The sequence below is a fragment of the Mustelus asterias genome, chromosome 26, assembly GCF_964213995.1.
Source record: "Mustelus asterias chromosome 26, sMusAst1.hap1.1, whole genome shotgun sequence".
NCBI classification, from domain to species: domain Eukaryota; kingdom Metazoa; phylum Chordata; class Chondrichthyes; order Carcharhiniformes; family Triakidae; genus Mustelus; species Mustelus asterias.
In genome coordinates this window covers 28,415,268-28,441,012 of record NC_135826.1, presented here as the reverse complement: position 1 = coordinate 28,441,012, position 25,745 = coordinate 28,415,268, and the positions used below count along the sequence as shown (strand labels likewise).

The window sequence follows — 25,745 nt, the reverse complement described above, 5'->3', positions numbered from 1 at the left end:
TCCTGAAAATGCCTTTTTTTAAATCCCAGCCCTCTGTCTTCTATTAGTTAGCCAATCATCCATCCATGCTAATATACCTCCAACAGCTACATGCTTTTGTTTTCCATAATAAAGCTTTCATCTCCAAAAAAAATGTTCAGAAAGACTTCCCTGGTTTTTCCTTCTCTTTTTCTAATTGGGCAGCACAGTGGCACATTGGTCAGCACTGCTGTCTCACAGCATCAGGGACCCGGGTTTCAATCCTCGCTTGGGTCACTGTCTGTGTGGAGTTTGCACGTTCTCCTCTGGATGCTCTGGTTTTCTCCCACCATCTGAAAGACGTTGTAGTTAGGTGCATCGGCCATGCTAAATTTGCCCTCAGTGTACCTGAACAGGCGCTGGAGTGTGGCGACTAGGGGATTTTCACAGTAACTTCATTGCAGTGTTAATATAAGCCTACTGGTGACAAATAAATAAACTTAACTTAATCTCTGCCAAAATTATGAGAACCCAAGTGTCAATAAATAAAGTAGAACGTTCAATTACATTTTTAGAATTCCACACTGGTGATGTTAAGGTGACTTCGCTGTTAGACCAGGAGGTTTTGTGGTGCAGTGGGTAGTGTCCCTGCCTCTGAGTTGGAAACTCTAGATTCGAGTCCCACCCCCAGGGTGATGACCAAGGAACGTGCAATCGTAATGCGATCAAAAAGGATGATTATCTGATGAAGGGTCATCCAAACCTGAACCAATAGCTCTATTCTCTCTCCACAGATGCTGTCCGACCTGCTGAGATTTTCCAGCATTTTCTGTTTTTGTGTTGGTTGAGTATCAACCTGCAAAATCCTTCCAGCATGTCTGTGGCAGGCAGTAAGGATGGAAGAGACTCCTGGTTGGCCATGCTTGATGCAGAGTGGTGTCCCTCAAGTTCTAAGCTTCTGGCGACAGACCAATGACCTGTTCCAGGAAAATCTTGCTATGGAATCGAATAAAAGTCAGTGCACCACTATGTGTGGGAAGAGAAACACAACACAAGTATTAGATTTTTCTCACGATCATACGTACTCTGATACAGCAACACTCAGAGCTGGGTTTTTTTTTATGCATTTGGTGCGCGAGACATAATAAATGCAAACAGCATCTGCTCCACAAATACTGCAAAATGGGAGAGGGTGGAGATTGAAAAATTACCCAGCTAGTGAAATTGATATGTTAAGTTCTAATTATATCCTTTTGTTCAGAAAGATAGTGGCTGAGCAGAGTTGGGCTCTGCAGCTGGATGCTCACTGACCTACATACCATTGTCAAAACTCAGAGCGATTTACAAACCCATTCTGTAATGGCATCTGCATTAAAAATGGATGTCCACATTTTTTATCAGTGTATTGGCCCTTAAATTTTCTCCCATTTTTTTTCTCCGTTGTGTCTCCTTGGAGCATGAACTATCGATGACCAAGAGGAGGTGCAGGTGGTTCTCAGGTCTCACACAGTCCGGCCTTAAACCTGAGGTGCCAGGATTGACTGGGAAATGACTCCTTGAGGTTTATTTGCTTTCCCCTGGCTTCTGCTTATCACCTTTTGTTTAAAGCAATAAGTGACCCATTAGAGTCAAGCAGCAGAGTTAAATCCCACTCCTCTGCAGCCCATGGTGCTGGAAAAGTTGGTCTTCCGACATCAGCTGTCATTTTCTACACTACCAAAAATGTTGCATATGTGGCCTTCTGCGATTGGGGGAGAGGTATTTTTTTTAATGGGGAAGGTGCAGAGTGGAATATTTGCTCACCCACCTGATGAAGTCTGAGAGTATTTCATAGAATCATAGAATCAATACAGTGCAGGCGGAGGCCATTCAGCCCATCGAGTCTACACCGACCACAATCCCACCCAACCCTTATCCTGTAACCCCACATATTTACCCTGCTAATCCACCTGACACTAAGCCCAATTTAGTATGGCCAGTCAACCTAACTCGCACATCTTTAGACTGTGAAAGGAAACTGGAGCACCCGAAGGAAAACCACGCAGACACGGGGAGAATGTGCAAACTCCACACAGACAGTGACCCAAGGCTGGAATCGAACCTGGATCCCTGGTCCTGTGAGGCAGCTGTGCTAACCACTGTGCCACGTGCCACCCTTGATCCAAATGGAAGTGCTCCATTCCTCAGGATGGCATTTTCTGCTTTTAAGCAGTTACAAGAAATCATAAAAGGTGGCTGTTGCCCTAAATAAAATATCACAGTCTGCTCCCTAAGAATGTAAATGGTTAGATCATTTTTGTTGGTCATAAGATCACGAGATCAATCCACACTCCATAGACTCTTACATAAATTCACACTTCAACACAGTAAGCAGGGATCACACTGTCTAAATACTTTCTTTAAACCAAGGCACTGTGTGCCACCTGAGGTGAGCATATAAGATCCCTTGTCAGTATTATAAGGAAGAACAGGAGAGTTCTCCCTGCATTCTGGCCATCATTTGTCCTTCAATCAACATCACTAAAGCAGATGATCTGGTTGTTAATTTTTTATTCACTTGTGGGACATGGGTGTCACTGGCTGGCCAGCATTTATTGTCCATCCCTAGTTGCCCGAGGGCAGTTGAGAGTCAGCCACATTGCTGTGGCTCTGGAGTCACATAAAATCATAGAATCCTACAGTGCAGAAGGAAGCCATTCAGCCCATCAGGTCTGCACCAACCACAATCTCACCCAGGCCCTATCCCCATAACCCCACGTATTTACACTAGCTAGTTCCCCTGACAGGGAGAGGCAATTTAGCACGGCCAATCCACCTAACCTGCACATCTTCAGACTGTGAAAGGAAACCGGAGCACCCGGAGGAAACCCACGCAGACACGGGGAGAACATGCAAGCTCCACACAGATAGTGACCCAAGCCGGGAATCAAACCCGGGTCCCTGGTGCTATGAGGCAGCAGAGCTAACCCTGTGCCACCGTGCTGCCCTAGGCTACATCGGGTAAGGACAGCACATTCCCTTCCCTAAAGGAGATTAGTGAACCAGATGGGCTTTTCCAACAATCAACAATGGTTTCATGGCCATCAGCAGATTATTAATTCCAGATATTTTATTTTTATTGAATTTAAATTCCACTATCTGCCGTGGCGGGATTCGAACCTGGGTCCCTGGAACATTTGCTGAGTTTTTGGATTAATCATCTAATGATAATACCACTAGATGTCAGGGTCACTGTGACCCAACCAGGTGGGGCGGCACGGTAGCACAGTGGTTAGCACGGCTGCTTCACAGGTCCAGGGACCTGGGTTCGATTCCCGGCTTGGGTCACTGTCTGTGTGGAGTTTGAACATTGTCTGCGTGGGTTTCCTCCGGGTGCTCCGGTTTCCTCCCACAGTCCAAAGATGTGCGGGTTAGGTTGATTGGCCATGCTAAAATTGCCCCTTAGTGTCCTGAGATGCGTAGGTTAGAGGGATTAGCGGGTAAAATATGTAGGGATATGGGGGTAGGGCCTGGGTGGGATTGTGGTCGGTGCAGACTCGATGGGCCGAATGGCCTCTTTCTGTACTGTAGGGATTCTATGATTCTATGATTCACTAGGACATTGTTAGCTGTGTGCAAATAGCTGCTACTGTTACTCCGTTACTATAGTGACCACACTTCACTTTAATGCGCTTTGAGTCGCCCTCAGGATATCAAAGGTAACTTATAAATGCAAGCGCTATCTTTCTTTTGTCTAGTGTGTAAATCTGCTAATCACCTTGGATTGAGTACTGTACACATTAAATAAATGTAACTGAGGGGCTACTTTCATTATCAGTCACTGTGAGTGAGCTAAATCAAATGTTTTCACCTCTCATTTTTCAAATAGAGTTTATTTTTCCTGAGAACAAAATTAGTCAGGGAGAATGATTTGGCATTTTTTTTTCCAGCAGCTATTGAAGTGTTTCTCACATTTATTTTCTTCAGAAATTAAGGCAACTGGCCCAAAACTTCCATGATGTGGAGATGCTGGCGTTGGACTGGGGTAAACACAGTAAGAGTTTTAACAACACCAGGTTAAAGTCCAACAGGTTTATTTGGTAACAAATGCCATTAGCTTTCGGAGCGCTGCTCCTTTGTCAGTTGGAGATTTCCACTCCATCTGACGAAGGAGCAGCGCTCCGAAAGCTAATGGCATTTGCTACCAAATAAACCTGTTGGACTTTAACCTGGTGTTGTTAAAACTCTTACCAAAACTTCCAGTCAGTGTCTGAATCCTTGTGTCTGACTCTGATCAGGCAAAAGCTTTGCCGACTCACCTACAGATAGTGAAAAGGCTCCAATGTCTGATGACAGATCTTGCAGAATTCCCCCAGTGCAGGATTCCTCATGGAGAGCAACAAAGAGAATCCGCTCAGAGGCCTCTGCCCCTTTTTGCAACCTTATTCTGGTCAGATTGTCGGAAAAACCCATCTGGTTCACTAATGTCCTTTAGGGAAGGAAATCTGCTGTCCTTGCCCGATCTAGCCTTGGGTGGCACGGTGGTACAGTGGTTAGCACTGTTGCCTCACAGCGCCAGGGACCTGGGTTTGATCCCGCTTGGGTCACTGTCTGTGTGGAGTTTGCACATTTTCCCCATGTCTGCGTGGGTTTCCTCTGGGTGCTCCGGTTTCCTCCCAAAGTCCAAAGATGTTTAAATGTCCCCAAGCATCTCAGTGGTTAGTGAATGAATGAAGATGTGAGTGAATGGGTGAGTGTGTAGGTGTGTGAGTGGGGAGTGGGTGAGTTCTGTGGGTAAGGTGGTACTGGGTAGGGGGATAGGTGAGTAGGTCCACCTGCACCTCGCACCCCCCTTCACACTCAAAGTCTCCTCTTGCACCCCCACTCACTGTCCCCTTCTCCATCTGCCCCCCCCCCCACTCTCTGTCCCCTTCTAAAATATCCATGAAAAGTCACAGTCTCCAGGGTCCGGGAGGAAGAGCAGTCGGAGGCGGAAGGTCTTTATGGTTCCGTGCGCCAGAATGTCACGGGAGCTTGCACTCAGATTGAGAAGATCAAATTCTTGGAGGAATAAAATGAAACTGTAAGATTCTCCTGGCTTGTGCTAGAAGGAGGCGTCCAGTAATACTCGCACTGTGAAAGACAATTCTGGGGTTAGAGGTTACCAGGCTGAGAAAGAAAAAGATGAGAAGCAAACGCTCAGGAGCCAAAAATAATTTTGAGCTGATCTCAGGAGAATTGAATGCCCATTTACAGGGCAGCGTAATGTGTATCCGATAGTGTTTTTTTTTCCTGATTGGGCTAAAATAAGGAAGGGGTAATCCATTTTATGACTTAAGGTATAAGTTGCCTACAAAGGCAATGTACAGTCAATAATGCTTTTAATCTTTTGCTATGGTAAATGTCTTAAAAAGTGAAATCTTGATGCGTCATTCTTTCAGCCAATAACTGGAAGTTCAAATTTTTTTGGAAAAGTTATTGGTCTCAAATGGGGATCAAAACACGCTTTTCCTCTGCAAAGCTTAATAACTACCTGAAACATGTGTGGAATTTGTCATAAGTCAGTCGAGCCACTGACATTTGATATTACAATCCGAATGGGTGATCTATATAAAAACCAAGGAAGTATCTTGATTAGGTGATTCTCCTGAAAAGAAGTGTTCAGAAGTTGGTCATTAATAACAGGGTTTTATAAGCATGTAGAACCTATTTAGCAAGAGACTGAATGGGTGGCATGATGTCACAGTGGTTGGCACAGCTGCCTTACAGCGCCAGCGACCCTGGTTCGATTCCGGCCTTGGGTCACTGTCTATGTGGAGTTTGCACGTTCTCCCCGTGTCTGGGTGGGTTTCCTCCAGGTGCTCCAGTTTCCTCCCACAGGTCCAAAGATGTGCAGGTTAGGAGGATTGGCCATGCTAAATTGTCCCTTAGTGTCCAAAGATGTGTAGGTCAGGGGAATAGGGCAGGGGTAGGCTTGGGTAAGATGAGTCAGTGCAGACTCGATGGGCAAATGCCCTCCTTCTGCACTGTAGGGATTCTATGATTCCTTGCAATTAAAATCCTCAAATACCTTACAATGCATGAAACTGCCAGAGTTCAATGAAACAAAAACTCATTCAGAAGGATTTTCTCCATGTTTTTGTTGCATTGTTTAAAAAATAAGGAATATTCATTTTCACTGGCAAAAACAACGTGTAAAGCTCTCGGCCAGAATCGTCCGGACTCGCCCTCAACTGGGTTCTCCGGTCCCGCTGCAGTGAATGGAGTTTTGGCTGAGCGCCAAATTCTCCATTCTTGCTGGCAGCAGTGGCAGGGTGAATGAGATCGGAGAATCCCGCCCATTATTGATTGATTTGGTATTTCAATAAAATCCAGCTGCAAAAATAAGATTTTTGTCATTAGCAGCGTGTTTCTAGAATTCATACTCCACCCTGCACAATCTGCACACTGCAAGCTCAAACTTCTACTTTCATTTAAATCGGGATGTCCAGATTTAATCAAACTCAGAGTTCTCATTTTACTCAATGAGGTGATTGAGTTTCCTCTATATAGCCAACAATGCTCAAGGTGGAGCAATGCCAAATTATTCAATTTCTGACAAAAGCCCGTATTACTGCTAAGTCCTCAAAGATCACCACAAGCTGACTGCTAATGACAATTATTATTATGACAATAATTGACACAGGATCTCAAGAAAATCCTAGATGCACATCTGGGGCGGCACAGTGGCACAGCGGTTAGCACTGCTGCCTCACCCGGGTTCGATTCCCGGCTTGGGTCACTGTCTGTGTGGAGTTTGCACATTCTCCCCGTGTCTGCGTGGGTTTCCTCCGGGTGCTCCAATTTTCTCCCACAGTCGAAAGATGTGCAGGTTAGGTTGATTGGCCGTGCTGAACTGACCCTAGTGTCAGGGGATTAACAGGGTAAATATGTGGGGTTACGGGAATAGGGCCTTAGGTGGGATTGTGGTCGGTGCAGACTCGATGGGCTAAATGGCCTCCTTCTGCACTGGAGGGACTCTTATGAAATCCCGAGCCCAGTGTTCCCGAGTGGAACACAGTCCACATTCTGCAAACTGATGACAGCCCCACCTCTCGTTGGCAAACATCACCAACTGCAGCCTGGTGATTGACCCAGGCTTCGATCTTCCGCGGACAATCTGATGCAGACATGTTGGGCTGAATGGCCTCCTTCTGCACCATAAAAACTCTGTGATTATTTATACTCTCAACTGCTTGAGGGAGGACCAGGGAAGACGTGGCCACTTGCTCCACGAGCCAAATTGCTTTTAATCCAGTGGCAATTCCTGAAAGGAGTCGACTTTGTACATCAGGTATGGGATTTGCTTGCTAGGCAACCCTAAAGGGAAATTCCGCACTTTCTCTCAACCCATTGTGACCTTTAGCCTTCCCTCTAATTTTCCATGGGCGAAATTTTAAGCCCCTCCCGCTGGTGGGATTTTCCAGTCCTGTCAAAGGCAATGGACTTCAGATTGACTCCAACATCTTTGATTTGATTTTGATTTGATTTATTATTGTCACATGTATTAACATACAGTGAAAAGTATTGTTTCTTGCGCGCTGTACAGACAAAAACAGCATTCATAGGGAAGGAAATGAGAGAGTGCAGAATGTAGTGTTACAGTCATAGCTAGGGTGGAGAGAAAGATCAACTTAATGCAAGGTAAGTCCATTCAAAAGTCTGACAGCAGCAGGGAAGAAACTGTTCTTGAGTCGGTTGGTACGTAACCTCAAACTTTTGTATATTTTTCCTGAAGGATGAAGGTGGATGAGAGGATGTCCGGGTTGCGTGGGGTCCTTAAAAATGCTGGCTGCTTTGCCAAGGCAGCGGGAAGTGTAGACAGAGTCAATGGATGGGAGGCTGGTTCACGTGATGGATTGGGCTACATTCATGACCTTTTGTAGATCCTTGCGGTCTTGGGCAGAGCAGGAGCCATACCAAGCTGTGATACAACCAGAAAGAATGCTTTCTATGGTGCATCTGTAAAAGTTGGTGAGAGTTGTAGCTGACATGCCAAATTTCCTTAGTCTTCTGAGAAAGTAGAGGCATTGGTGGGTTTTCTTAACTATAGTGTTGGCATGAGGGGACAGGACAGGTAGTTGGTGATCTGGATACCTAAAAACCTGAAGCTCTCGACCCTTTCTACTTTGCCCCCATTGATGTAGTGGAGATGCCGGCGTTGGATTGGGGTAAACACAGTAAGAAGTTTAACAACACCAGGTTAAAGTCCAACAGGTTTATTTGGTAGCAAAAGCCACACAAGCTTTCGGAGCTCCAAGCCCCTTCTTCAGTTGGACTTTAACCTGGTGTTGTTAAACTTCTTACCCCATTGATGTAGACAGGGGCATGTTCTCCTTTACGCTTCCTGAAGCCGATGACAATCTCCTTCATTTTGTTGACATTGAGGGACCCCTGCCGCAACATTCCACCTCATGTTTCCTTACACTTCACTCACACACAACCTATTCTTCTCTCCCCCTTCCTGGTTCTGTGAATAATGATGCAAATGATCATGCCCAGGAAGTTTGAGAGCTGTCAGCACTTAGCCATTCTGGCGGGAATGGTACCAATTCTTCAGCAGTTAGAGCTGACTTTTACTAGCAGAAAGAAGTTGTCCCCTGTGTCCAAGAGAAAGCAGACAAAGTGTTGTTAGATGTTATTACAGAAAAGCTTGAAGACTGTGTTTGAAACAGGGCTTGTAAATTACAATTAACTTTTATAATCTGGTGAATTCTAGTGTTTTTCTTGTTTCTTCTGCTGTTCTACTCGACATCAAATGGGAATGGATGCTGAGCCGTTCTGTAACTTGCCTGCAGATATCATCACCTTCACATTTCTGACACAGATCAATAGTTCTTTGTAACCAGCGCATGCTGTAATGTTAAATCAAGTAGCAATTCTGTGAAAGTCCACTGGCGTAAAGCAACACATTTTAACTGATCTTATTGCTTCCATTCTCCACAGTACAGTGGTGGATTATGTATCATTCCCTATGCCACATTGCACCTTCCATTAGTCTCAATTAAATTATGTCACTGCAAATACTTGGAGCAAACCTAATCTATCGTTCATGATGTGGACCAAAAAGCAATCAGTAATAGTTGTTCTGTGGGTTGGATTATGCTCAAAAGTGGATGCAATCCATTTTACAGTCAGATTTTAGACACCCAAGGAATAAAGAATTCTATTCTCTACGATTACTGAGCCAGGATGGGAATCCATTATAGCAGCAAAATATCTGTCTAAGGAAGTTTATAAAGGAAATGCATTAACACCTCCATTCACAAGATGTAAAATGTGTTAAACTCTTGGATTGTTTACTTGAAAGGAAATGGTTGAAATGTGACAGGAAATAAATAGCATCAATAAAAGCTCTTCTTGTTTGAACACCTTGGGAAGAAAGGATTGCTGATCCTCCACATACATTATTTTGGCTTTTAGATTCTATTGGAAGATCAATCAGTTACTAACAGTAATAGCTTTCACTTGTGGCCGTTTGTATATGTATGTATATAAACAAACCAGAATAAACGAGTTTTGGTCGGGTACTTGAACTCTATGTGCTTACACCAGTCTCTTTTTGACCTGCAAAGATATCGCAGTCTGATGATGAGGATTGGATTACGGATTCGCTCGCTGAATAAATTTGGTTGGAGAAGCTTCCAGTAAAACCTGCAGAGAAACTGTGAGTACTTGTTTGGTTTAAAAATTGGATCGTAAAGAAAAGCTGGTTATGCACATGGATAGACCGACCTACAAAGATGGCTGCGTCAACAGATATGATTGGGCAACTAGGAGAGTATAGCAATGACTGAGAGTCTTTCAGTGCATTTGTGGAGTGCCTGGAGATATTTTTCATTGTTAATAATATTCTTGAAGATCCTGATAATCCAGTTATTAATCAGGCAGAGGGGCAAAGGGAAAGGGCAACATTTTTGAAACAGGCCCAGAAGTGTATGAAACGCTCGTCTCTGCTAATCCACAGGACATGCAGCAGTTGTGTAACCTTGAGCAGCACTACAATCCTAGGCTGTCAGAGATTGCTGAAAGCTATCAGTTTGGAACAAGGAATCAGCTGCCCACTGACGACCTTGGTGAGTTTATTGCGGCTTCAGCAAAGCTGTCCCATTCATTGCCATTTTCGAGAATTTCAAGAGAGAGCGTTGCCGGATAGATTTGTGTGTGCCCTTTAAAAAGTGAACACCTTTGCAATAAGTTGCTGCCATTGTCAAAGTTAACTTTCAACATAGCTTGCCAAACGGCATTGTCCGTGGACTTGGCGGAATGTAACTAGAGAGGAGTCAAAGTTAACGACTGCCAATCAGCTGCTGAAGTACCAAAGATACAACTACTAACAAATCTTGTTACCAGTGCTTCGATTAATATTGGAGACAGAATTGCCCGTATGTGAAGGAAAAGTGCTACAGTGGCAAGAAGAAAGGTCATATTGCCAGGGCATGTTGAAAAAAATGTAAAAGAAGAAAATGCTGGCTGGTGGCAACAGCAGTCACTGCATCTGGATGTCCACCAGTGCTAGGTTGATGAAGGGTCATTGAGACCCATACAGTCCAAAACACAAGGATGTTCAATGGAAATTTGCAGGGCACCATAGCCCAAGTAGCGTTGGATGGAGCACCAGTAAACATAGAAGTTGGCACAGGAGCATAAGATAGCATGATTCTTGAATCACAACACCATGAAAAATCATGTATTGTGTTATGAAGTCATGGAGGAGAGAAAGTCCCCATGTTGAGAAGGGTATTGGTTCCAGCCACCTGCAAGGAGCAATGTGCAAATTTGCCCAAGATTGAAGTGAAGGTTGAAAAGATGAAGGTTGTTTGGAAGAAACTGGTTAAGAATCAGTTAAATTGGAACAAGCTTCTTGACAGAGAAGTGAAATTCACATTCGCAATGGGCAGGATTTTTCTGCCCCGTTGCACCAGTCGAGTAGTGTAGCGGGGCAGAAAATATGAGCGGGAGGTGAAAAATTAGGTTTGTGTCCGATTTCCCGCAATATTGCCAAACCCTGTCTGCCAGTGAAATCAGCCTTGTGCCTGGGGAGAGCGTGGGCGAGGCTGATTTTGCATGTTATTAACCAGCCCAGGACGCAATAGTCCGGGGTCACTGCCTTTCCCACCACGCCAGTGGAGGTCCTCACCAGCGAAGATCACAAATGGTCCCCACCAACGGGCACCAGATGTGATAGCCTTGTTGGTGGGACCAGAGGCCATTGAAGCCCCCCCAGGTGATCAGAGGCAGGGCTGGGCTGTGCCCCCTGGACAGTATCAGTGTGGCACTACCAGCCTGGGACCCTGGCAGTGCCAGCCTGGCACCCTGCCACTGCCCATCAGGCACCTTGGCATTTCCCACCCATCCATAGTATTTTTATGACCAAAGCGAATAACTTTACACTCCACTACATTATACTCCATCTGCCATCTTCTTGCCCCACTCGCTCCACCTGTTGATATCTCTCTGTAATCTTTCTGTGTCCTCACCACAGCTTACCTTTCCAATTAGCTTTGTGTCATCAGCAAACTTAGATACATTACTCTTTGTCTCTTTAACTTGATCATTAATTTAGATTGTTAATCACTGAGGACCCAGCACTGATCCTTGCAGCACTCCTCAAACCCGCCTGACTCACAGTTACATCCTCCTGTCCCTGATCATTGACTAACTCGAAGGATCTAACCTCGCTTAAGGGATGTGACCACAGTGGCTATCTTCACTGCCTGGCTTCATAGAATGAACAATTAGCAACTACTTGAGTTTAAGATACAAAATCAGCTGCTATAAAGTCCACCTCATGTACTACGTGGAACAATTAATGTTCCTTGTGGCTCAGAAAACATTCATATACCTTGACATATGGGGCGGAATTTTCCTGTCCCGCCCGCCACGAGAATTGTAGCGGGCGGGGACGGACCATGCAAAGTTCCGTTGCCTGGGGCAGGATTTTCCGGTCTTGAGTCGAGTGTGGCTGGAAAATCCCGCCCATGTACTGTATCGTAATATATCTAGTCTATCTCTTATCCTTGATAAATATCTCACTTTGCAAGGTGAGTATTACTCACTTTTGAGCAGTAAGCTAGCCGATCAATCTCATTTGTAGAAATGTGACAAGACTGACCATAACATATTGCTAAAGGGTACCATTTTCACGATGTGTTTGACAAATCTGTTTAGGAGATCATGTTAGAACAGTGTTGCTGCAATATGTGTGCGATGGTTACAACATTACAATTTTACTCTTTTAATGTTAGTTATTAGCAACAAAACAACTGCTCTGCTTGATGTCAGTGTCATGACGATGGCTGCCTTCATCAATCAGATCAGCTGCTGAGGCGTTCAACTTGTGTGGGTGCTCTCACAGCTCAGGAGACTGAGGCGTAAATTACAATTAAACTCACACAGCAGATAGTTGGAGCCAGAGCTGGTTATATTGGTACAATTGATTTTCTGAGAATTCTCTTGATTTTTGCACCTTGCATTCACGGATCTTTCAAAGTGTTGGATCTCAGCTGTCAATGAACAATAACTCGAGTTTTCATGTCATGATTTCCCAAGGGGTTGGAGATGCCACGATTCTTAAGATTCTTTTTTTTTTCTGTGTCTCCTTGAACATTTACTTTGTTCTATTACTTTTCCTTAAACTGAGAAGTCTTGGGTAATGCTTTCTCCTTAATGAGAAAGCTTTTAGTGTTTATTAGTGAAGTAGAAGAAAGAAGGGAAAAAGCAGAATTGCCGGCAAGTGACTGACCTCGTTTTTTAAACAAAAGTGTAACCTGTTTTTGTATATTGAGAAATAGAAACCGAAAGACAAATGGAGCAAATACCTATCTAGACAAGACCATAAGATATAGGAGCAGAATTAGGCCATTCAGCCCATCGCGTCTGCTCCGCCATTCAATCATGGCTGATAAGTTTCCCAACCCCATTCTCCTGCCTCTTCCCCGTAACCTTTGATCTGTTTACCAATCAAGAGCCTATCTATCTCTGTCTTAAATATACTCAATGATCTGGCCTCCACAGCCTTCTGTGGCAATGAGTTCCATAGATTCACCACCTTCTGGCTGCAGAAATTCTTCCTCATCTTGGTTCTAAAGGGTTGTTCCTTTATTCTGAGGCTGTGACTTCGCATCCTAGTCTCTCCTACTAATGGAAACATCTTCCCCACATCCATTCCATCCAGGCCTTTTATTATTCTGTAATGAAATACCCCCTCATCCTTCCATATTCCATCGAGTACAGATAGATGATTGAGATTTTCCCAACAGCAAAACTCTGGGAATTAACTGTGCTGCACAGTTTTACATACTCACCCATTAGGGTGGCGCTTAGACATTTGATATAGTCTTACAATATTTGAATCAAGGTGGAACCACAAATTAAATTCATTATCTGGAAGGAGCAATCCAATTAATGCAGACCGCAGTCCAGTTTCTACATTTTTCTTTCCTGTTTTTATAATATTGACCCTTTCTCCAGTGTGCTTCTATGCGCAAGTGTAGTGTGGCAGTATAACACAGATATGATAGCTTTTTATGTGTAAGTCTCCGCACCGTGTGAGGCAGATTATTTGCCTATGGAGGATTTCACAGCCGAGCCTGATCCTATCCTCACCTGATATTCAAACCACAACAACTCGAGTTTATGTAGCATCTTTATTGCAGGGAAAAGTGCTCTCTCAATCATAGAATCATAAAACTTCTACAGTGTAGGAGGCCTAGTTTGGCCTATCGAACTTGCACCAACAACAAATCCACCCAGACCCTATCCCCGTAACCCCATGTATTTACTCTGCTAGTCTCCCTGGCAGAAAGGGGCAATTTAGCACAGCCAATCAATCTGATCTGCACATCATTAGTTTGTGGGAGGAAACCAGAGCATCAGGAGGAAACCCATACAGACATGGGGAGAATGTGCAAACTCCACACAGTCAGCCAAGGCCAGAATTGAACCCGGGTCCCTGAGGCTGTGAGACAGCAGTGCTAACCACTGTTCTACCATGCTGCCCGCAAGGGTCGCTTATTAGGAAGTGGAAGAAGAAATCCTGTGTGATTATAGTACATTTTTAGCCGTGGCTGCAGTGTCCAACCAGCTTATCTCAATGAGCAAAACTCTTGTTTCTTGCAGAGTTGAAGATGCTACACAAAACATTGCCTGGAACTCACCAGTAGCAACCATGGGCCTGTTGAGAGACAACATTAGCATGTGTTCCTACTTTCTCCCCACTGCAACAAGTAGCTCACTGAGATGCTGAGGAAAGGTTGACAGTGTTTTTAAAACAAAGAAACAAAGAATAAAGAAAGTACAGCACAAGAACTGGCCCTTCGGCCCTCCAAGCGCATGCCAATCATGATGCCCTAACTAAATTTTTAAAAAACATTCTGCCCTTACTCGGTCTGTATCCCTCTATTCCCTCCCTATTCACGTACCCATCAATATGCCTCTTAGATGTTGCTAATTTGCTTGCTTCCACCATATTCTCTGGCAGCGCGTTCCAGGCACCCACCACTCTCTGCGTGGAAATTCTTACCCTGCACATCTCCCTTAAACTTTCCTCCTCTCACCTTGAACCTGTGCCCCCTTGTAATTGACACTTCCACCCTGGGAAAAAGCCTCTGACTATCCACCCTGTCGGTGCCTTAAGGCAGAGGTGGATATATTATTGGTAAGCAGGGGGGCGGTGATAGGTTATCAGGGTCAGGGGGATGCAGATTTGAGGTTACTATCAGATCAGCCATGACCTTATTAAATGGCGGAGCAGGCTCGAGGGGCTGAATGGCCTACTCCTACTCTTTGTTCATATCTTTGCATCTATGTTCATATCCAAAAACTGCTGCCTTCCTCTTATGTTGGTAATCTATGTCATTCTTGTTGATTAGAGATCATGGCGAGATGTCAATAAAAAAACCACAAACTCACCAGCTTAATTTTGTTTACTTTTATGAAGCACTATTGACTTCTAAAAACAAAGAACAAAGAAAATTACAGCACAGGAACAGACTCTTTGGTCCTCCAAGCCTGCACCGGCCATGCTGCCCGACTGAACTAAAACCCCCTACCCTTCTGGGGATCATATCCCTCCACTCCCATTCTATTCATGTATTTGTCAAGACGCCCCTTAAAAGTCACGATCGTATCTTCTTCCACTACCTCCCTCAGCAGCGGGTTCCAGGCACCCATCTGCGTAAAAAACGTGCCTCGTACATTTCCTTTAAACCTTGCCCCTCGCACCTTAAACCTATGCCCCCTAGTAATTGACTCTTCAACCTTGGGAAAAAACTTCTGACTATCCATTCTGTCCATGCCCCTCATAATCTTGTAGACTTCTATCAGGTCACCCCTCAATCTCGGTCGTTCCAGTGAGAACAAACCAAGGTTCTCCAACCTCTCCTTGTAGCTAATGCCCTCCATGCCAGGCAACATCCTGGTAAATCTTTTCTGTATCCTCTCCAAAGCCTCCACATCCTTCTCGTAGTGTGGCAGAATTGAACACTATATTTCAAGTACAGCCTAATTAAGGTTCTATAAAGCCGCAACATGACTTGACAAGTTTTAAACTCAGTGCCCCAGCCGATGAAGGCAAGCATGCCATTTGCCTTCTTGACTACCTTTTCCACCTGTGTTGCCACTTTCAGTGATCTATGTACCTGTACACCCAGATCCTTCTGCCTATCAGTACTCTTGAGGATTCTGCCATTTACTGTATATTTCCTATCTGTATTAGACCTTCCAAAATGCATTACCTCACATTTGTCTGAATTAAACTCCACCTGCCATCACTCTGCCCAAGTTTCCAACCGATCTATATCCTGCTGTATCCTCTGATGGCCCTCACCGCTATCCGCAAATCCACCAACCTTTGCGTCGTCTGCATACTTACTAATCAAACCAGTAACATTTTCCTCCAAATCATTTATATATATTACAAACAGCAAAGGTCCCAGCACTGATCCCTGAGGAAAGTCACTTGTGGAGATGCCGGCGTTGGACTGGGGTAAACACAGTAAGAAGTTTAACAACACCAGGTTAAAGTCCAACAGGTTTATTTGGTAGCAAAAGCCACACAAGCTTTCGAAGCTCTAAGCCCCTTCTTCAGGTGAGTGGGAATTCTGTTCACAAACAGAGCTTATAAAGACACAGACTCAATTTACATGAAGAATGGTTGGAATGCGAATACTTACAACTAATCAAGTCTTTAAGAAACAAAACAATGGGAGTGGAGAGAGCATCAAGACAGGCTAAAAAGATGTGGAGACAATACACATCTTTTACACATCATTTTAGCCTGTCTTGATGCTCTCTCCACTCCCATTGTTTTGTTTCTTAAAGACTTGATTAGTTGTAAGTATTCGCATTCCAACCATTATCCATGTAAATTGAGTCTGTGTCTTTATAAGCTCTGTTTGTGAACAGAATTCCCACTCACCTGAAGAAGGGGCTTAGAGCTTCGAAAGCTTGTGTGGCTTTTGCTACCAAATAAACCTGTTGGACTTTAACCTGGTGTTGTTAAACTTCTTACAAAGTCACTTGTCACAGCCCTCCATTCAGAAAGGCACCCTTCCACTGCTTCCACCCTTCAAGACTCCAGACATTCTCAGACTCAAAACATTGTCTCTATTCTCTCTCCACAGATGCTGTCAGACCTGCTGAGATTTTCCAGCATTTTCCGCCTTTAGTCTTCAGGTAGTGGTTAATAACTACTCTGCTGCACTATATGACATAATGAAACTGCTTTTTTAAAAATTCATTTGTGGGACATGGGCATCGCTGGCTGGCCAGCAATTATTGCCATCCCTAGTTCTCCTTGAAGGGCAGTTGAGAGTCAACCACAGTGCTGTGGCTCTGGAGTCACATGTAGGCCAGATCAGGTAAGGATGGCAGATTTCCTTTCTCAAAGACATTAGCGAACCAGATGGGTTTTTCCGACAATGGCTTCATGGTCATCAGTAGATTCATAATTCCAAATTTTTTTTGTATTGAATTCAAATTCCATCATCTTCTGTGGCGGGATTCAAACCCGGGTCCCTAGAACATTAACTGAGTTTCTGGATTAATAGTCTAGTGATGATACCACTAGGCCATCATTCCCCCTAAACCATTTATTAATGGTTAAACAGTGGTATAAATTCAGCCAATAGATTACACATGATAAAAGAATTCTAGCATATTCCTCTTAATATTCATAATGTAATTCATACATCAATTTAGAATTTCCATCCTCCATCTTGATAGGTTCTGAAAGATTGGCAAAATCTTCCCAAGATACATGCCTCAAACGCACTGAATTCCAAAGCTAGGATAAAGGCAATTAGAAGATGCCCTCTGTGGTTACACAAATCTTTGCAAAGGTGATTGTTGACCTCTATCTAGATGCTCAGCTCAAAACTAGTTACATGTCTTAACAAATCCATTACTTAAATTGATTCAGAACAAAGAAGTCAACAGTAGAATTTAATCCCTTCCCCATGACTTGTTTGGTGGCAGGGGCCATTTAATCAGGTGGGAGGGTGGCGGGAGGGTTCTAGTTCCCAATATCCAAAACACTTTCCACCTTGCAACACACATCTATCCAACACCTATCCGCCAACTAGGGGCGGGATTTTCTGGCCGCGTTTCCCCTAAAACCAGAAAATTCTGCCTGAGGTCAACGGACCTTTCCATGGTCCATCCCCCTCCAACTACGATTCCATGGCGGGCTGGGTGGGAAAATTCCCCCCCGGATCCCTCGCTGATTCTGGGCCCCAGGTGGGTGTTGAACACACAGCAGTCACCACCTACCTGGTGGCGCTGCTGAGTACAGAAAAGCTGTCAGCCTCTGACTGACCAACAACTCTCGGTGGGGAGAACTCAGCTCCCGGGATCCTTGTTCCTGGGGGACATCCTGCCACTAGCCTGTCAAGTACCTGACTTAATTCAGCGGACTTTCTCCACAAGAAGCAATGTGGGGCTCTTGCCGGCTTTCCCTTCCATTAAATCCAATCCGCATGTCTGGTCAGTGATTTCCACCTGTGTTTGTGATCAAAATATATTGGAAAAAAATGGATTCCCTTCAACAGAAACAAGAGAGTATCTTAGGCTCCTGAGAAATTCTCTCCCAGTGTGCCGTGCCCAATTTAAAGTGACTAGCCACATTATGGGAATGGAGGAAAGGGCCACCACACCATAAAAGCAGGATTAGGCTATTGAGTTGGTTGATCAGCCATGTTCGTAATGAATGGCAGAACAAGCTCGAAGGGCCAAATGGCCTCCTCCTGCTCCTATGTTCCTATATGATGTAGAGAGTCATATGATAGTGGACTGCGTGTACAACGGAATCTGGAAGAAGCCAGCACGGAGATATGATTTATTATTTGGCCAGCTCTGACGAAGGATCATCCAGACTTGAAACGTTGGCTCTATTCTCTCCAAGGGGCATCGCTCCGAAAGCTTATGGTATTTGCTACCAAATAAACCTGTTGGACTTTAACCTGGTGTTGTGAGACTTCTTACTGTGCTTACCCCAGTCCAACGCCGGCATCTCCACATCTATTCTCTCTCCACAGATACCGTCAGACCTGCTGAGATATTCCAGCATTTTCTGTTTTTGTCTCAGTCTCCACCGTCCTCGTTCAATTTAGCATGTCCCAATTTAGCACCACAAATCCAGCAACTTCCACCACTCTCCCCACCCATCCAAAACAAAAATACAGAAGAAAAGCAGAAAACTACACTGGGGCCTCATGTGGCCAAACTTTCCTTATGTAAGAAAGGAAGCTTGGAAGAATTTAGGTGGAGATAAGTGTAAATAACAATAAATAAAAGAGGAAAATATGGTTGACAATTCATCCCTCAGGTCTCTGTGCTGATGGGTGGGAGAGGGGGTAGGGCGGGGAGGGAAGAAGGTAGCTGCCCCTGGCCCCGCCCCCAGCAATCTGGCCCCGCCCCCAGAAATCTGGGCCCGCCCCAGCTCACTGGTCCTGCTTCCTCCCAGGCCCCGCCCCAGCTCTGAGCCCATGGCCCCGCCCCTCCACTCACTGGCCCCGCCTCCATATTTCTGGTCCCCGCCCCCCAGCACACTGGCCCCGCCCCCCCAGGTCTCTGTTCCCCGCCCCGAGCACACTGGCCCCGCCCCCCAGGTCTCTGGTCCCGGCCCCCAGCACACTGGACCCGCCCCCCCAGAGACCCCGCCCCCCAGAGACCCCGCCCCCAGCACACTGGCCCCGCCCCCCCAGGTTTCTGGTCCCCGCCCCCAGCACGCTGGCCCTGCCCCAGGCCTCTGGTCTCCGCCACCAGCACACTGGCCCCGCCCCGCGGGCCCCCACCCCCAGCACACTAGCCCCGCACCCACCCTGGCCCCCGCCCCAGTTTTCAGCCTTCAGTTCCCTGGCCCCGCCCCCAGCTCAGCGGCCCCGCTCCCCCCCCGGCTCCCTTGTCTGGCCCCGCCCCCAAGCTCTCTGGCCAGGCCCTCAGGCCCCTGGCCACGCCCTAATGTGTCTGGCCCCGCCCCCACTCTGCCCTGAGCCCACCCCCGCCCACTCCCTGCCCAGGCCCCGCCTCCCAACTCCACCGGCCCCGCCCCCAGGCTCCCGGGCCCGCCCTCTCTCCCTGTCCCGCAGTCGGTCACCTGACTCCAGACCGGCCGCCGCCGCCGCCATTTTCTGTTGCTATTCGGAGCCTGTGAGAGAAGGTGAGAGCGGTCCCGGGGGCGCAAGGCAAAGGACAGCAGCGAGTCGGATCCTCACCTCTCCCATCTGTCCAGAAATATATGTATATGGATAAAAAAGTAGCTGGCATGCTTCGCGGCGTCCGGTGAAAAGGAGACGGATTTATAAGGCGCGGGGGGGGGGGACGAGAGGCAAATTAACGAAAAAGGATCAGGAGAGCGGCGGCCCGAACATGGCTCTGAAAATCGTGAAAGGCAGCATTGACCGAATGTTTGACAAGAATCTGCAGGACCTGGTACGTGGCATCAGGAACCACAAGGATGACGAGGTGAGTTTTTTTTTCCTAACGGCCATCAGCGCATTCCCCCTCCCTCCCCGCAGCCTCGGAGGAGGGCAAAGAAAACACAAGTAAAGTAACTAGCCATTAAACCTGAATCCAGCCCGAGGCCTAGTCATGACAGCAGCGGGACAGGTCGGCTCCCTCTCTCTCCGGGCCCGCAGCTCCAGGATAGTTCATAATTCCGCATGAAAATCAGGCTGGCTGCTGCTGCTGTCGCAAGAGTCTACACCTCATCCCCCTAATCTCAGCGTCTTATTGCCTGGCCTTTAGTTTCCTCTTAACATAACCCACCCCCGCCTCCCACTATTTTAGAGGAAATGCTCAAGCCTATTGTAAAATATTCACCCATTCCTTCCCTCCCCCTATGAAAGTAACACTTATTTTCGCCCATATTGGCTGCTGACAATTCAGGGTCCAAGTGTGTTTTGGTCCATCAGCTGATGCTTGTGCTGACACGGGCTTCTGGTAACCTGATAGTCGAGAGACATGTGTTCCAACTTCGCTTTCACCCCCTTGCTTACCCAGTAATGCAAGAGTGTGCTTTAGGTTTGCGATATACATGTGTTAATAGGATATGGAAGTGTGTTCAAGTCATGATAAATGGCTGTAATCTTAAGTTTCTGAGCAAGGTGTTTCAATTTGCCTTTTTCTGTAGACGCAGTTGTCACAGTGTGTAACAATTGAGAACTCCCCAGAATATCGTTTATTTGTTAGTTGTAAACCCCTTACTGATATCCAGATGATAAACTGCAGGCTGAGCATGGTATGACTGGTCCTGCAGGTGAAATTATTTAACTTACTCATGTTTATTCCTTGTTTGATCATTCTGGCACTATTCCTGATCCTGTGCTTTTTTTGTTGCTTCAGCCACCAATTTAATCCCAAGAGTCATATGGACTCTGTGTTAATTCTTTTCTCTTGTCACAGATGCTGCAGACCTGAGCTTTTCCAGTATTTTCTGTCTTTATTTCAGATTTCCAGCATCCACAGTATTTTGCTTTCATTTTGTTGTCAAATTAATCTAGTTGTCCACTTTATACTACAGCAGGCAACAGAATGGCTATCAGAATAGACTTTCTGTACCTGCTTGAAAATACACACTTTGCATAAGGAGAAAACAGCTGTCCACCCAAGCCCAATGAAGTAAGTTGAACACAACTATAGTTGTGCTACCTTATGCTCACTCTACCATTACTGAGTTCGTATTTCAGTTTTGGGATCAAATGTTTTCTTTTGTAAACAGTGAATGGAAAATTTAAAATCTCTGCCATTTGATAAAAGCATACAAATTTCAAGAAAGATTATAATTTATTTACACTATGCCAAGTCTAATAATTTTTTTTAAATAGTGTAGCTACAATTGAACCTTTCCTAGTTCATTTAAGAAATACTAATTGGACTGCAGCCTTTTAAAACTAGTTTCTATAGTTTTCCCATACTTAATCTCTCCTGGAAGAGCGTACGAGAGCCAGGGGAGGGGTGGGATGGGTTTAATGATGTGCATAGTTGCATCATGTTCAGATTGGACAAGCTTTCTGGACCAACTGGTGTTTTCCTGCCTTGTATGTTTATGCTGTGCCAGCAGTCATTCAGTTGGTATTTCTCTCACCTCTGTCGGGAGATTCTGAGTTCAAGTCCCACTACAGAACTCGAGTGTAGAATTCAAGGTTGACACTCCAGTGTCGCACTGAGGGATTACTGTGCTGTTGGGGGTGCCATTTTTCAGATGAGATGTTAAACAGAGGTCCCACCTGTATGTTCAGGTGGCATTAGGAGAGCTGGGGGGTGGGGGGTGTCTTTGCAATATTTATACCTCAATGAAAAATAGATTGCCATGTTTGCAAATTGGCTGCCACATTTACAACAGTAACCACTTCAAAAGTACTCAAAAAAGCACTTTGAAACATCTGTGCAAGATGCTATAGCATTCTGTATTACTGCAAGGAAGTGCTACTTGGGAGTTAGGAATTGGTGAGTTTAATCAGAGTTTGAGGAAAAATATATGTATGATTGGCAAAAAGAGTCCAAATTTAGTAGTATGCATGATAATGTTTGTTGGAAAGTGCATGAAAAGGATTGTGGACTTTTGGATAAAAGCAAGTTACTGCAGATGATGGAATCTGAAACCAAAAGAGAGTATGCTGGAAAATCTCAGCAGGTCTGGCAGCATCTGTAAGGGGAGAAAAGAGCTGACATTTAGAGACCAGTTGACCCTTTGTTAAAGCTAAAAGGCAGAGAAAGTGGGAGATATTTATACTGTAAGATGAGGGAATGAAAAATGAGTCATAGCCACAAAAACAAGGAGAAAGGCTGCTAATGACAGTCCATAGAGAGAATAGAAGGTGTAAATGGCAGAGAAGCTGAAATCAGAGGGTAAGCTGTGACAAATGAAGATGTGGGGGTAGGGAGGCATGGGTGGGAGAGAGGTAGAATTGAGAAGAGAGGAGAAGCAAAGAGGGAAAAAGGTAAGGAAAGGGGGGATAAAATGGGGGGAAGAAAAATAAAGAAATAAAAGGTGGAGAACGGTTAAAATTAAATAAAATGAAAACAAAGGAGTCAAGGTGTGGTAGAGCTAATCATCTGAAGTTGTTGAATTCGATGTTGAGACCGGAAGGTTGTAATGTGCCTAGCCGGAAGTTTGCGTTGAGCTTCACTGGAACTTTGCAGCAGGCCAAGGACAGGCATGGGGGCAGGATCGTGTGTTAAAATGGCAAGGAACAGGCAGGTCAGGGTCCTGATTGCACACAGACAGAAGGTGCTCAGCAAAGCGATCACCCAGTCTACACTTGGTCTCTCTGATATAGAGGAGACCACATTGGGAGCAGCAAATGCAAAAGATCAAATTGAAAGAGGTGCAAGTGAAACACTGCTTAACTTGGAATGAGTGTTTTGGACCTTGGATGGTAATGTGGAAGAGATAAGGGGGCAGGTGTTCCACCTTCTGCGATTGCATGAGAAGGTGCCATGGGAGAGGGTAGTGGCATCAACTGGAGTTGGCGAAAATGGCAGAGGATTATGCTTTGCATGCAGAGACTTGTGGGGTGAAATGTGACAACAAGGGGGGACTCTATCCTTATTCTGGGAGGGGAGGGTATGAGGGTCATGGCGCAGGAGATGGACCACACTCTGTTGAGGGTCCTGTCAAATCGCTTTGTATTTTGAGTCGTTATATTCACCTCAGTGGTTGCGTAATTCCAAAAGTGGTAAAGTCACCTGCGGCAGGGATATCCAACTGCAGCCTTTGAGTCTGAAGTCCTGCTTACCTAGTATGAAGTCGAAGCAATTCAATCCTAATAGCACTTGCACGCTTTTGTATCCTGTTTCAAATTTGTAGGTCTGAGGTTTGGAAAGAGCTGTTTTTGGTGTCTTTGCCTCATTTGGTGAATATATGCTACAAATTGAAAGAGGTAAATTATTGGGACTATTAAACTTCATGAAGTTCCATGCATACATGGTCCTATGAAGCAGAGGAAATTACAAGGATAATAAGAAAAGAAAGGACCATGGAATTGGTTTGGATTACTCTAGCAAAGTGCTCTGTAGAATTTCACTGGTGAAATTCTGTGGTTTTTTTACTGCCTGCATTCCTCTAACTGTAACATGAAATTCTAATTTTAACAGGGAGTGTGCGATTGCATCATCTTACATTAACTCTATCGAAAGCCATTTAAATTTAATTGACATGACTCCTAGTTTTGTCTGCAAGTATTCTTTATTGACATAATCTAGGATGCAGTTTTACTACAACTTTTATCAATGCAGAAGTGTACTAGCCAGATTGATGGTCTGATTTATCAAATGCATTTTAAATCTGAGTAGTACAGTTGTTTCCAGTAGATGGTTTCATGTCCCCTTTGTTGTGCACCATCTCCAGTAATCTTCTGTTGCCCTTTGAGTGCAGGACATTAAGTTGGAGGCCAGCAAGTGTATCATGAGAACTGGACACAATTGGTCAGTGATTTTAAAAAGAAAAATGCATTGCAGGTTGCTGAGTGATCATAATTTGCCTCACTTCAGCAGATGAAACACTGGTTAAATGCTGGTTAACTTTAAAGTTGAGGCTGGAGAAACTTCTAATGTATCAAAACCTTGTGTGATTTGTAATGCTTATCTGTGGCTGTGGAAACCATTCATGAAAAGATTTTGGAAGGAATACAGCTGAAAAAGAACAGTTTCTAACTTGTGATTTGCAATCACAAACCAAATTAATTCAGTTACCTCTATTATTATTCTGATGTCTGAGCTACCATACCTTTTCATAAATATGATTTTTTAATATTGATTACAGATTCATTTTTAAAAAAAATTTCTGCGTGAAGTCTTCCGTGTTTTCTTTGTGTTCTGTATTTTCTTTGTGGGTAAAGCAGTTTAGTATTTAGCAATCTAGCTCTATCTCTGGGCCCAATGTGGTTAGGTCTTGCTTCATAATGACAGTGATTTCTGCTAAGCAAAGCCACCTTTTGGGATTCCATTTCCTGAAGCCCAGAATCTTCCAAACTGGGGGGGGAAGTAAAACTTGGAAGTAGAAGTGAAAGAAATGGCTGGTAATCAGTTGATAAATATATGTATGTAAAACTTAAGTTCTGCATATTATTTGGAAACGAGTTTGTATTTTGTGCAGTTATGTCATGTTTAGTTGGCATACACATGGAAATATTGATGGACGTTCTAAACAGAGCCACAATAATAAAGTAAGCAAAACACTGCGGATGCTGGAATCTGAAACAAGAACAGAGGATTCTGGAAAAACTCAGCAGGTCTGTCAGCATCTACCAGGAGAGAAATACAGTTAACGAGTCATAGACCCTTCGTCAGAATTGAAAGGAGGCAGAAACTTGGCCAATTAGCTTTGAACTTTGTTATTGCTGAGTGGGACCACAGAGACTTCTTGATAGTCATTGAGGTTTTAAATATAGTAATACTATGTGCATGAAATATTGCATTTAATATCTAGTGTCAATATTTGTCTAAATAGAGTAATGAATAAACATGGTACAGTGCATTGCATTATATGGTGTTCGTTTTTATCATAATGTGTGAGCCTTACAGTGGGGTGCTTGAAAAAATTGTCAGGTGCTCCTGTGAAGAGAATTAACAACCATTAAAAGCATTTGCAGAAAGGGGAAAGATTGACTTTTTCTTCAATCATCTATGTGGAAGTCAGTTAATTTCTTTAACTTGTATTTAGTTTGCATTCAGCACCACAGCATTTTTACCTGGTTCAATATTAATGGCAAACTTTCAAGTGGCTGTATATGTGACCAGAAGTTTTTTAGAAAAACACATATAACCAGATATGCCACATTTCAGAAGTGAATTTCAATGAGATGACTCATACTTTTCTCCTAGCATGAAAATAGCTACTGCAAGTGCTTGTTACAGTTATCATTGGATGATATATGTACACATCTGAATTTTTACATATTTTCCTCAATGTGATATTACAGGCTGAGATTTTTTTTTAAACTCAATCTTTTTTTAAACTTGGAAATTTCCTGGAAGCTTGTGATGTCAGGCCTGAACAGATGCTGAGGGATGACATAGCTTAGTCTGGTTTTGTATTTTGCTTAAAGAACTTGGTATGCTAGTGTAAACTGCTTAATCTACTTGGATGTTTTGACACTTTAGCACATCACATTCACTTTCCCCGTCACAACCAAGATTCATATTGCTCAATCACCTTCATGGTTCGTCCCTTTTTTCTCTGAGCCTCATCCCTTCAGCTTAGTTTTATTTTAAATTGAGAATTTGTTCAACATTTCTGGAGTTTGTTGAATTGGACAAGAACGTGT

General features: G+C 44.4%; 2 protein-coding genes across 5 annotated transcripts in view; both read left to right on the top strand.

The window, feature by feature from the left end:
* Positions 1-25,745, top strand: part of plekhj1 (pleckstrin homology domain containing, family J member 1) — a 423,983-nt gene that overhangs the window by 305,493 nt on the left and 92,745 nt on the right. The gene's annotated exons all lie outside the window — the stretch shown is intronic.
* Positions 19,565-25,745, top strand: part of ap3d1 (adaptor related protein complex 3 subunit delta 1) — a 95,568-nt gene continuing 89,387 nt past the window's right edge. For 2 of the 4 annotated variants that reach the window (XM_078198359.1, XM_078198356.1), the window contains exon 1: positions 19,610-19,941. In XM_078198359.1, coding sequence (XP_078054485.1) covers positions 19,846-19,941 — 96 coding nt within the window. In that variant the 5' untranslated portion in view covers positions 19,610-19,845. Of the gene's footprint in view, positions 19,942-25,745 lie in introns of all 4 variants that reach the window. The other 2 variants (XM_078198358.1, XM_078198355.1) reach the window with 2 other exon arrangements.